General features: G+C 43.1%; 1 protein-coding gene across 1 annotated transcript; it reads left to right on the plus strand.

Annotated features, from left to right (window-relative positions):
- Positions 1 to 83: 83 nt before the first annotated feature.
- Positions 84 to 12,646, plus strand: fbln5 (fibulin 5). Its single transcript, XM_047611656.1, has 11 exons — positions 84 to 509; positions 677 to 731; positions 912 to 960; positions 1,144 to 1,425; positions 5,978 to 6,100; positions 6,970 to 7,086; positions 8,000 to 8,116; positions 8,731 to 8,853; positions 9,155 to 9,281; positions 9,385 to 9,580; positions 11,919 to 12,646. Exons 1-11 carry the CDS (start codon positions 466 to 468, stop codon positions 12,078 to 12,080), a joined length of 1,395 nt encoding a protein of 464 aa, XP_047467612.1. The 5' UTR covers positions 84 to 465; the 3' UTR covers positions 12,081 to 12,646.
- The last annotated feature ends 542 nt before the right edge of the window (positions 12,647 to 13,188 follow it).

Genomic DNA, 13,188 nt, shown 5'->3' on the forward strand with positions numbered 1-13,188 from the left:
GCTTTTCTTTTTTTTTTTTTCTTTGACCCCCCCTGTCCCCACCCCCAAACAGCGCAGGAGGAGTAGCAGCAGCTCTTCGGAGTGAGAGCGCGCCGCCGTGGGGCCGCTGTCTCTGTGCGCTCTGACTGGAGGGGGCTGGCTCTCCTGATTGAATCCAGCTGTTGAGAAAAGTGCGCGGAGGGGGCCCGTCAATTTGCATTGCTAAATAATCTGTAGAGCCGACAGAGTGGGGCAGAAACTGAACAGTCCGTTTTGAAAAGGCATTCCTGCAACACTTGGTCAATGTTCCGCGGCTTCAGCTCGACCAGACAGCGGTTAATGAGAACCTGGTGTCGGCTTTCGCGTAAAGGCGCATAGTCGGGGGGTGGCGGTGAGAGAGCCCTGCGGAGAAGCGGCGAGGGGATTTGAAGTTACGGGTCATCTCTTCATCTTTCCTTTGAAGGAGGTCGCTAGAAACCATAAAGCATGCTGTTTGAAACGCGTGGCTTCAGGTTTTGCTCTTCTGCGAGGTCAGTAGCTGCCTTTTTTTCCCTTTTTTCTTGCGTAACTGGATTCCTTGAATAGTTGTTTGCTTTAGCAATGTACTTGAATGCATGTGTAACGGGATGCTTGTCTCAAGGTCATCGTGTTGTTTCTGAGTTTAAAAACATAAAAATTATTATAATTTTTTTTGCAGGATGTTGGCAGCTCTGGTATTTATTCTGCTTTGTATCCAGCCTGGACACGGACAGGTAACACAACACCTTGCCTTCCTGGAGTAATTCATTTCATTCATTTAGTCTAAGGTCTTTGGTTACTAATGTTTCTGATCCATCTTTGAAATTAATGTGTAACAGATTTATATTAGAAACCAATAACTTAGAGATTAACATGAATTATAGTGAGACATGTTCTGGATCATCTCTCCTCAGACCTGCACAGAAGGTTTTGCATACGACCGCAGGGCGAGACAGTGTATAGGTAAGTGGCACGACTTCTATTTAGTTTTATTATGACAAGGTACCAAGGTGTTATTAGCACTTGCTATTATCTAAAGTACATAAGAGTAAAATTCCAAACTTAACATAGCAGTGGATGGGCAACAGGCTCACAGATGTTCTGGATGCAGGAATGTCCTTATCACCGATCTGCTCTGTATTCCAGATGTGGACGAATGCCGCACGCTGCCAGACGCCTGCAGGGGAGACATGCGCTGTGTGAACCAGAACGGGGGCTACCTGTGCATCCCCAGGAACTTGTACAACCAGCCGTTCAGGCCGGACGCCCCGATCCTGCCGGACCCCGTTTACCCGGACTCCTCGGTGGGATTCGCCGAGCCCTTCCCCCCGGTGGCTCCGAGATCCGTGGAGCCCAGCTACCCCAGGGTGAGGAGCACTGCGCAGTGCATCCTGGGATACAGTCCTGCAGAGGATGGCACCTGCAACGGTGAGTCTGAGTTTGCAGCAAGGGAAGGAGTATTCAAATTTAACCTGTGCATTCATAGAGTAGTTATTGACTGGTTTATGTGATTGAGTTATTGGTCGTTATGATGCTTAATAATGATGCATCAGGCTTGGCCACATTTCACTTCTAGTGAAGGTCCTAGGTCCCTCCACTGGTCCTCATCATGAATCTGGGGTGTGATGAGATTATGAATTGGGTAAGAAATCAGACAGAGCAAAGTAAAGCGATGTGTTGTCATTCTTTCAGATAGTAGTAGTGAAGTATTACACATTTTCTCATAATATTTTAAGTTTATCTTGTTCATTTATGAAGTAAAAATGAGATATAGTGGAGTAGAAGTGCATCAGCACTGGGCTTCAGTTCATAGTATCACTGGATAAATGTACTCCTTCGCTTTTAAATTTACTTTCCTCAGACTGGTCCAATCTGGTCCGCTGTGTGTGCTCAACTCACGCAGCTACAGAGTTACATATACAGTCTATATTCCGTTATATAAGACCGATTCAAAGGCTGAATCTTGGCTTCCGAGCCAGGATTTAGAAATTCTAAAAAAGACATTAATCAAAACAGGTTTTCTGGCAAAAAAAATAAAAAGTGCTGCTCATTGTTCTCGTTTGTTTTCTTACACCAGCACTGACAGAAAGCTCGTTTAGCTGATCCCGACTGCACTCTGTTTACTTCCCTCGCAGGCAGAGACTCAACACAGTTTTGTTTTTTTGTTTTTTTTTTTTTACTTTTGGTTTGTGACCCCTTAAAATGAAGCAACACCTACTTACAAACTTGTGAGCGTTTGGCTGTCAAACAAGTGAGACTTCAAGAGCGTTGCAGCCTGGAAGAGACGGCCCCGTGTGGAGGGCGTCTGTCCTCAGCTGCAGCTGTTTGTGGTCAAGTTTTTCTTTCTTTCTTTCTTTTTTCCTTTTTTTTTTTTTTTTTTAACTGTAGTAACACGGAAAAGGCTTTGAGTAAGACATTCCTGACATCTGCCACCTTCTGCTGCTTACCGCATGTCGGAGTTAAAACTAGGACGTCAAGGTGGCGTGAGGGGAAACAGACACGAGGCCAGAGGTTTAGTGGAAGTCGGTAAAGATTGTGGTTGAACTGTTGAGGAGGGGGGCGGTGGATGTATGCATGAGTCCATCAGATCACAAGGACAGATGCTTTTTGATGCTCCTCATGCGGAGGAGGTGGAGGGTTGGTTGGGAATTAATGCCTCGTTTTAATTGAGTCTCCCTAAACCGAACAGATCCCAGCTGCCAGATAAACTGATGGCGCCCCAGCTGCTTTAAATACGTTTTCACGTAGCTGCCCCAGTGTGTCGAGCCGTGACGAGCCGCTGAAAGTCTTCCTCTGTAGAGTCCTCGTCTGTCATTTTGGATAAATCGGCCGTGAACCTCGTAAAGAGTGGAAAATGTACAGTTTTTGTCCAGCGAAGGAGAGCGTTAGATCATGCACAAATATGGGCTGTTTCTCCGTTGTAGCGGGAGAGGGCCCGTCGGGGAATCGGCTCACAACCTTGTTTGGGTAAACTACACCATGGGGGTGCCAGAAATGAGGTCATGTGTTGCCAAATCTGTGCCGGGGCCCGAGCTCAGGAGAACAGGCATACCTCTGTAGGGGGAACGTCCCCCTGCACCCCCCCACCCACCCACCCACCCCGAAGGCTCGACGTGTGTGTTAATGTGTGTGCGGTGATGTAATGGGCCGCTGATTGATGCCGCCATGGGGCAGAAACTACACAGACTGCGACTTCCTGTCTGAACCTGCGACAAGCGCGGCTTTGTCTTTTAAGTCAATGGCAAAATAGTCCCTGAGTGTGACAAGTGGCACCAGTCTGGGCGGGAAGAATACGGCTAATTAGCGGCTAATTGGGCCTCAGGTTTATGCCTTTGTGGCCCGATTTTCCCCAATTTCACACAAAGACATCATGTGTGTCACTGAACCTTTTCTGATTTATGGAACCCACCATATTTCTGTTCCTAACCATGCAGATGTTCTATGTGACCTAATATGCACAGACACCCAGTTGTTGAACGTGTCATTCCAAAACCACGGGTATTTATGTGCTGTATTCAAGATGTTAGAGTGTGGCCGCAGGGTACTTCTCTGGTTCAGCTACAAGATCATTAGAGGTTGGCCACAGATGCAGAGTCTGGCTCAGTGTCAGTGTTAGTTGCATCCCAAAGCCTGTGGTGGATGGGGTTCTGCTCGGGCCATCCGGGTCGTTCGGTGTAGACCGGATTATGTGCACAGAAGCCGATTCAGAAGTCGGATTTGTATGGCATTCGTGGCTCCGCGTTCTGGTGTCTCCGGTTGTTTGCGTTCTTGCAGAGCAGGAGACGTCTACATGGCAAATATGGAGCTAGCGGCAGCTGCTGCTTAGCCTAGGTTAGCTTAGCTTGGGAAATCTTTAACCTCTTGAGACCCTGCGTCCTCTTGTGGGGACATTAAGTTTTAGGTTTGTGGTACAAGGTCCAGCTTTTACGATTGAAACCTGCTTGTTTACGTTTCTAGTTGATATGATGCACAAATTTGACCAATTCTATCAATAGTAACAAGCTACGACCTCCCTAATTAGCAAGTACTCTTTTGAGGATGGTGGGATTTCATTGTTTGCAGTTCTGGTTTCAGGACTGAAATAAGTACTTTTTAATTAGTGAAATAATCCCTTTGTCCACATATGAGGACATTGTTTTTTTCCAAAAACTACTTCTTCCTTTTCAAAGATGATGCTTACTTTTTATACTTCTGCTAATTCTAAATACCTTAGAGAATTTAACAATGCACACCAAATAAAAGCTCAGGTCACAGGAGGTTAACTAACTCACACGCAGCTCACAACATAAAACACTGTTGGATTTTTCCACCTGTTTCCAGGCTTCATGCTAAGCTAACTAGCAGCTCTGCTGCAGATGTGCTGCTAATCCTCACAGATTCTCAGCCCTCCAAACTCCCCTTCTCTCCTCTTTATCTGGAACAGAGAACAAAGCGACATTGCTGCTGGAAATCATTTGAAATAATCCTAAATCTGATTGTTCGGTGGCCTCGAGCGATGAACAGCAGACGGCGTTAGCACTCGCTTTTATCCGTTTTTCAAGCCCAAACAATGCGTTAAAAGTTCGCACGCTGCCTCGTGTTTTTCATTTCATTTTGTGGGACCGCAACGCTCATTTCTCCTCAAAAGTCTAATTTTTGGGGGGGGATTTTCATGTTTTTACTCGAGTTGGATGGAGAGAACATGCGCGGTCCAACCTCACGGGCTCCTGGAACCGTCAGATAAACTCAAAACAAAACCTCTTATTGTGCAGCTGCAAATGGCGATGTAGATAACATGTTAAGCTGTGGTGGTGTCATTTAAAGTCTCTGAGGATTATTCCATCCTTCTTTTGTGCAAATCTCCTGTCAGAACCTTTCCGATTGTCAGCGGAGGACCCTCGAAGCTGGTGAGCAGCCCCGTGAATCAGCCTATATAAGGAGGTGGACTGAAACTGCAGCACTGTATGTGTATGTTGGAGAACTGCAGTAAGGCTACACATGTGCTGCAGATGAGGGGCATTCAGAGAGGTTTGCACTGGTAACTGCAAGCAGGTGCCACGGTCATGTAGCTCTTGGCCGGTGGCCGAAACGCTCTGGGGCCTCCCCCTCCTCCCTCCTCCCCCCCTCCTCCCCCGTGAAGGGCCAACACTGGCTCCGAGCTGGCACAAAGGGCAACGGTCCCACAGACGGACCTTATCGCTTATCATAGCTGCCTGTCTAAACAACAAAAAAAAAAAAACAGGCTCCCACCCATTTCCCCCCCACCACCTCCACTTCACTTCCAGGGAAGATTGGTGACTTCACACTCTGAGAACCATAAACAGAGGGTGGAATTTTTGATTTGTCATATCCTCATAAGGAAATGTGGCTATTATGATGGGCTGTGCGCGAGCTGCTCCGGGGGCGACGGAGGAATTCAGATTGTAATCTGAGAAATCGCGAATCTCGTGCAAAAACAATTGTAAATTGAGGCCGTATTGAAATGTGAACTGTTGTGTTAAGAGGTGTTTAAACACGGGGTGGTGAAAACTTGAGCGCTGGAGAAACAGGCGCTCGGGTGAAAGACGGACGGCGCAATCACCGAAAACCAACAGGGGAAAAATACTACACCAGCAGATGTGCTCTTGAGCAAGACACCCAACCCCTAAAAAGGCTGCAGTGGAATTAAAGCAAAAACACGAAAGTCGATACGGTTCAGATAAAGAGAAAGTGCAAAAAGCATAACGCCCACACAGAAATCAATGTCACATTCATAAAAGCGAAACACTCTGGTCGGTTGCAAATGTTCCTGACATGACAGCAGAACTGTCAAAAGTCTGAAAACATCACACTTTAAATGAGAAAAACTTTAAAAATCCATTGTGCCAAACCTCTAATACATTAACAGGCAGCTCAGCTTAGTTTCCAGACGGTCGACATGTCCGCACACGCCAATTCAATTCTTCACTTAACAATCAGTGTTTTGTTTTTTTTCCTTCTTCCGTTTTCCTTTCTGCCGCAGACATCGATGAATGCGAGACCAACTCTCATCACTGTAACCCCACCCAGGTCTGCATCAACACGCTAGGCGGCTACACCTGTTCCTGCACCGAAGGCTACTGGCTCATTGGTGGACAGTGCCAGGGTGAGTGGACCCCGTGCCAAGTCACACATTTTAAATGCTTGGACTTAGAAAGACTTAATTCATCCACACGGGGAATTTCTTGGTCACAGTTGCACAGTTAAAAGAATACTGATAATAATAATTAAGTAAATAAAAAATGCATAAATACATAAAATTTAGAAAGTAATAATAAAATTAAATAAAATTAAGCTATGAACAAATGTGCAAGAAATGGAGACACAAGTAAATATATGTATAATTATAAATTATGTTATTATAATACAGAAAAGTGAGGACTGAGAACTGTATGAATGATGTCCTGCAGTGTTCACTGTGGTAGTGGAGCTGGATCACTTTTATGGAGAATTAGTTAAGGAAGCTCTGACATTACATACTCCAGCTTCTATTGCACTAAGGTCTTGTACTTGTAACTAATCCGGACGTCAGTTGGGCAAAGGTTGTGAAATGAAAAGTGCTGTGATTTCTAGCATTGTTTAAAAAACCAAAAAAGGGACGTAATTACTGCCTCAAATAATTCAAGCATGAATTAATGTAATAGAACCCACATGATTTGATGGTTAATGGCCTCAATGTTGCAAAACTGTCTCTCGCGTTTTGGCGTTAGCTGTGCAGAAGGTTGAGATCGGGGCCAAAAGGGGGATGTTTAGAGCGCATACTTCCAAAAATCAAAACCACATTTCTTGTAATCGCTGCTGGACAATGAGAAAAGACAATGCTGTCTCTTGTCTTGATTTACAAAATGCCCCAACCCTCCTACCCCACCTCACGGTCTCGATTCTCCTCTGGAAGAACAGCGCCCTCTTCATGCTCTGTGCAGTAAAGCAGACGACTCTTTACTACTTTTTTTTGCCTTTTTCTTTTCCCACCAGATATTGATGAATGTCGCTATGGTTACTGCCAGCAGCTGTGTGCCAACGTCCCTGGCTCTTACTCCTGCTCCTGCAACCCCGGATTCATCCTCAATCCAGACAGCAGGACCTGTCAAGGTACCCGGTCCGTGTATGTTTTGGTCATTGGATTTTCCGTTCAGAAATGGACATTAAAAAAACAAAAAATGAGGGTTATTTGATTTTCATTTATAAATTAAAAAAAAAATAATTTAAATTCTAATGGATAAATAAAACAGTTTCTGTTTCTAAAAACAAATAAGCAAACAAAAAAATTAAGTCGCAGACAAAAACAAAAAGCGCCCGTTTTTTAATATTGTGAGACCGGAAGTTGCTGTTTTAAAAGTAAGAGCATCATGAGGTATCTGCGTAACAGAAGTTGATGGACGTGGATCAGTACGTTGTTTTTCGAAACAACAAAGGAGTCTCAATGAAGAGACATGACTGCAGAAAAAACTAAACCCCATACTTCAGGTAAAAGCTAAAAAATACCTACATATAATCAAGGAATAGTTAGCTACTAGCTAACATTATTCTGATGTGCGTGCAGAGTTTTCTGCAGATGACAGGCCTTGTTTTGTCCTGTCAAACATCACGTCAGAGTACGGTTCCAAAGACATTTTAGCCTGGGCTAGGGAAACCACAGGTAGAAGTCATATATTTGTGCGCTCTTGCCATAAACACAGTACCGTCCGCTTACGTGCTCTTACTTTGAAAACGGAAACTTCCGGTTGCAAAATGTGATAAAACGAGCGCTTTTTTGTTTTTGTTTTCTAACAATTTTAATTTTCGTTTTTAGAAGCAGAAAATGAAAATCGACCCGTTTTAAAAGTTTTGTTTATCCAGGAAAATTTCCATTTTAATTTTTGAATTTCAAAATGAAAATCAAACAACAATGTCCTTTTCTGAACGGAAACATACACGGACCGTAACACGCACAGACGGTCAAGGAAACAAACGCGCGCGCACGCAGGTAGGCACGAAACGCTGACACTGTCACCACTGTGCACAGATGTGGACGAGTGTGAGGATGAACCTTGCAGTCACGGCTGCTTCAACACCTACGGCTCCTTCATGTGTAACTGTGACGAGGGCTTTGAGTTGGCGTCCGACGGCGCTACTTGCATCGGTGAGTGATTTATTATTTTATGCATTTGGTTTGTAAAAATGTGGAGATTAGGCTTTCTCTGTTGTGTTCAAATATATGTCGTTTTGTTTTTCATCCAAGTTAAATTGAAAAATGCTTTCAAACCAGCACATAATGATTTGATACTTTTAGACTTGCCTGAAAAAACTTCTGGCTGTGCATCATCATCAATCAGCCACAACATTAAAACCACTGACAGTAGAAGTAACATAACATTGGCCACCTTGTGACAATGCAGTCTTCTGCTGGGAAACTTTGGTTGTGGATGTTAATTATACATGTACCACCAACCTAGACCAAATCGGACACCCCATAGCAATGACACTCCTTTATTATGACAGCAGCCATCCCCAACTGTTTTGGAGGCACAGGGGAGACCTACACAATTTTAGAAAGGTAGTCATAATGTTATGCCTGATCGGTGGACCAACATTTCCACCTACAACCCACTTAGAGTTCCTGCATGTTTTGCATGTGCAAAGTAAATCTTAAGTGTGTAGATGAAACCATAAAAAGTAAAAAAAAATAAATAAATAAAAAACACACCGTAGCAGACCTGGTTGAACTGTTTTAATTCTCGTCTTCATTCCGTGCAGACTTGGATGAGTGCAGTTTCTCTGAGTTTCTGTGTCAGCACAGATGCATTAACACACCCGGCTCTTTCAACTGCATCTGTCCACCGGGATATTATGTGTACGATGACGGGAGGAGCTGTGAAGGTAAAGTTGGCGACGGGAGACAGACGCTCGTTTTCTATAGTCTCGACTACGTAGCAAATAAATTACCTGTGGGATATTAAAGCAGTGTCATGTTTGCCTTTGAGTGCCGCACTAATATTAATAATAATAAGAATAATAATAAAATGATGCTAAGGCAAAGCTTGATTTATGCTTTCTGCAAACGTTCTTTTTTAATACTTGTGTTATTGTTGTTGATGTTTTCTTTGATGCTGTTTTTCTGATGATGATGATGATGATGATGTTTTAACTGACTCCGACTGTTGTGTGTTTGATTTTAAAGATATCAATGAATGTGACACTGGTAACAACACCTGTACAACAGCACAAGTATGTTTCAATTTCCAGGGAGGCTACACATGCCTGAATCCTTTACAGTGTCAACTTCCTTACATCGAAGTTAGCGACAAGTGAGTGTCGGGCTAACGTTTCTCAGCCTTTTCTGCGTCTTCCCTCTGTGCTGGATCGTTCCTCTCTTCCATGTATAACGCGGCGTCTCCTCCTCCTCTGCAGTCAGTGCATGTGCTCGGCTGAGAACCCTGCCTGCAGGGACAAGCCCTTCACCGTTCTGTACCGACACATGGACTTGTCGTCGGGGCGCAGTGTGCCTGCAGACATCTTCCAGATGTCGGCCACCACGCGTTACCCCGGCGCCTTCTACATCTTCCAGATAAAGTCGGGCAACGAAGGACGAGAGTTTTACATGAGGGTGAGTGTTTCACAGACACATAAACGGTAGACAAATGAACACTAGACATTTAACTAAGCGGCGACACTTTCTACAACTTATAAAATGAAGTTAATTGGTCTCGGCTACAGTTTATTTGCAACAAAAAGAGCGGGAACAGTTTAGATAAGGTGTGCGCTGTATCGGATTTAAAGGAACAAAGGAAACAGCGCCACCTGCAGAAACAAAGCTGAACCGATTGTTATACAATCTGTATCAAGTTCAGTGCAGAAACTCCACAGCTGCAAGTGTTTAGTGACCAAACAAGTTGGCAAAATCAGTCCGGGACTGGTTTCCTGTGATCATGGCGCGTATTAATGAAGTTAGCAGTGAGTTTATTAGAATCAGTCCACGATCCTGGACCAGACCACTGGTTAGAGGAGCTGTGAAGTCACTGGTTTGACTGAGGTGCCTTGAACAAGCACAGATAAAAAAAAACCCCAAACTGCTCCAAGTCTCTTCACTTGCGTAAGTTAAATGCAGAAAAAGATATGTATATTTAAGGGCAAATAAAGATTTAATGTGATCAGTGATTACACAAAGTTTTATATTACTAACTTCATACTACGTCACACATCCAGGTCAGAGCAAGATATGACACTTTTTACTTGCTTTTAGATTAGATCAGTTTATGTATAGTATATAAAATCCATCTTATAACTAAACCGCTCTGTTTCATTGATGTATCTTAGTTAGCATTTCACTAATATGATATTCAGGGTCTACGCCCACATCCACAAGAGTCCACAAGAGTATAAAAAAAGTTTTTATTCTCTTGTTATACACTTTTTCAACGAGTCACATACTGATTCTCTGCACCATGATTGGTTTAGAGCAGGGGTGTCAACCTCGTTTTAGCTCAGGGGCCTCATACAGCCCGATCTGACGTCAAGCGAGCCGGTACAATAACATGATAGAATAAAACCCCTGTATATAAGGACGGCTACAAATACAACAACTAGTTTTTGTTCTTTGTCTTAGTGCAAACTACAATTACGTTATGAAAGTGTTCATTCATTAATTTTCTGTAATTTTCTTGTCCTCTGGAGGGCTCCTGCTGCCCCAGAGAGGCAAAACATTTTATAAACAACCTGAAATCCTAAGAAGAAAAAGTTTAATTTCAGCACATTGCTGCCATCTGTTCATTTCTGTTCCCCAGCTTTGTGTTATGTCCGCAACTTTTACTAAAACAGTGCGACCCCTAGTAGAAAAATTAGGACCAGTTTAAAAATCATGCCACGGGCCAGATTGGGCCAGTTTTGGCCCACGGGCCGTACGTTTGACACCACTGGTTTAGGGTCTCAATTTATCGTTGCATGCATCGGTAGCTGTCTTTGTTAACACGTCATGGAGGATAATATCACTGAAATATCAAGAAAAGATCTCACCAGATTCGACCCTGCTTCCAGACTTATTTTAAATAACAAGTCTGGTTAGATCTTGAAGAAATGGAAATAAAAAAACAGAAGGTACATGAACCTGAGTCAAACCTGTGGCTGTATACATGGGCTGTTATTGTAATGGCCTTAAAGGAAAAGCGCAGATGCAAACAATAAAATGAATAATGGTGGAATTAAAAGTTGCAGCCGAACTTTTCCCGCTATGATAAAATAGAAGAAGAGGAAGGATGTAGGAGACGGAGTAGTTCAGCCTGCAGCCAGTAGATGGAGCAATGAGTGTGGGTGAATCGTGTCAGAGGTTGATTTTATTCCTCAAACTCCTAGAACACTAATAATAGATTTCTAAGCAGGTTCTTAAGACATATGGATCCTTTGTGAAATTTAACAGTGTCTCGGTTTAAACAAGCTCTGATCTGACCTCGTGTGCCGTGGTCAACACATTTGACTAAGAAATACGATTAATCGCGATTAAATATAATTTATTTTTAATCTATATTGAAAGTGTGCACTGAAAACTGAGTATTTTGACATTTAATTTTTAAAATGTTCACACGATTGTACAGATTCATACAATATAAATACTGAAGCTGTATGATGTTTATTTTCAAGCTGTGGTCACCTGTTCAAAAGTGCTATATCTCAAAAAGTATAAAAGCTCTGATATTTGAATATATAATGTGTTCACACATCTTACAAACTGAATGACAAAATAAGACATTGAGCATTTTATTGTCTACTACTACTACTACTACTACTACTACTACAAAACTAGATGAACAGTGTGGTTGCAATACCAGTCAAAGGGTTAACTTTCCTTAACTTTGTGCTCATGTTGGGGAGCTGGAAGCGACTCCTCACTGCTTCCTGCCCTCCATTCCTCACATTCCTCCTCCTCTGCCTCTGTCCTCCTTATCTCGCAGCAAACCAGCAACGTGAGCGCCACGCTGGTCCTGTCGCGGCCAATCAAGGGCCCGAAGGAGGTGGTGCTGGACCTGGAGATGGTCACGGTCAACAACGTCATCAACTTCAGAGGCAGCTCCATCATACGCCTGACGATATTTGTGTCCGAGCACCCGTTCTGAGCGTCTCACACGAACTCCAGCGCCACGGGAACGGGGGCAAAAAAAAAAAAAATATTTTAAAAAATCAGAAATGACGCGGCGGCTGTATTCTCCTGCAGCTGATGTAATGGTTTTTTTTGAGCTACTTGTTGTTTTCATTATGTCATCCTCAATAAAGACACGTCCGATAATAAGGACTCATCTGAGATGAGCTGATGGGAAAACATTCCTGGGCTCAAATCCACACCCCGGTTTAATGGACACTGAGCTTTTATGGCTGCAACATGGACACAGAGAGGGATATTTATGGTCGACAATGTCTGACATCCCCTATCCAGATTACCACTCCCCCCCACCCACTCCCCACCCACCACCCCCAGTTGTCTGCGAATCTTCATTCCTTCACATAAACTGTGGAAATGACCTTCATGCTGTCTCTTCGCCACGATCAGATTATTGCTGACCGTTATCTGAGCAGTGCTAATGATGTACAGTTGCACGGGGAATGTTTGAAACGATGTAACAACCAGGCATTAACTGAATTATTGATCACAGTCTCTGTTAGACCAATAAATGTCTTCACCACACCACTGTCCCTGTGCGTGAGGCGCGTCCTGGATCAGGGATTAGAATCTAAAACATTTCAACGATTTCTTGAGACACTTTTTGGAGTTTGTAACAAATGTTCAGATTATAGAGCACACTTTGTGCTGGAACTAATACATTCTTGGGACATAAAAGTAAATTTGGTAGATTTGAGTTAATAGAAGCAGATTTCTGAAACTGCAGCAATTATTTGGTTTATTCGATTTATTTTAGGGGATTATATCAAATTTAAAAAAAAATTAAAAAATGTGTGAGCGGTGTTCTAAACCCTAAAGAGTTAGGATAGCTGTAAGAGTTTGGCGGGATGAGATTGATAAAATTATAACATATTATACTTCAACAAACTGTATGGACACTGTAAGTGGGATAACTCTTTAACGATATATATCGTTATCGTGGGATGACGATATCATATATTTGGAGCACTGTATCGTTTTATTTTATATTAGAGAAGCACAAAAAATTTGGAATTCACTTTGGGAGCTAAACTAAATTTCAGATTAGATTAAACTTGGTTGTCATT

This window comes from Mugil cephalus, chromosome 17 (assembly GCF_022458985.1).
Source record: "Mugil cephalus isolate CIBA_MC_2020 chromosome 17, CIBA_Mcephalus_1.1, whole genome shotgun sequence".
NCBI classification, from domain to species: Eukaryota; Metazoa; Chordata; class Actinopteri; order Mugiliformes; family Mugilidae; genus Mugil; species Mugil cephalus.

What these genes read in the sequence shown, in the direction of transcription:
- fbln5 (XM_047611656.1), top strand. Translation starts at nt 466, where the DNA reads ATGCTGTTTGAAACGCGTGGCTTCAGGTTTTGCTCTTCTGCGAG. An exon ending in TCCAGCCTGGACACGGACAG is followed by an intron (nt 732 to 911) that starts GTAACACAACAC and finishes ATCTCTCCTCAG; the next exon opens with ACCTGCACAGAAGGTTTTGC. An exon ending in TACATCGAAGTTAGCGACAA is followed by an intron (nt 9,282 to 9,384) that starts GTGAGTGTCGGG and finishes CCTCCTCTGCAG; the next exon opens with TCAGTGCATGTGCTCGGCTG.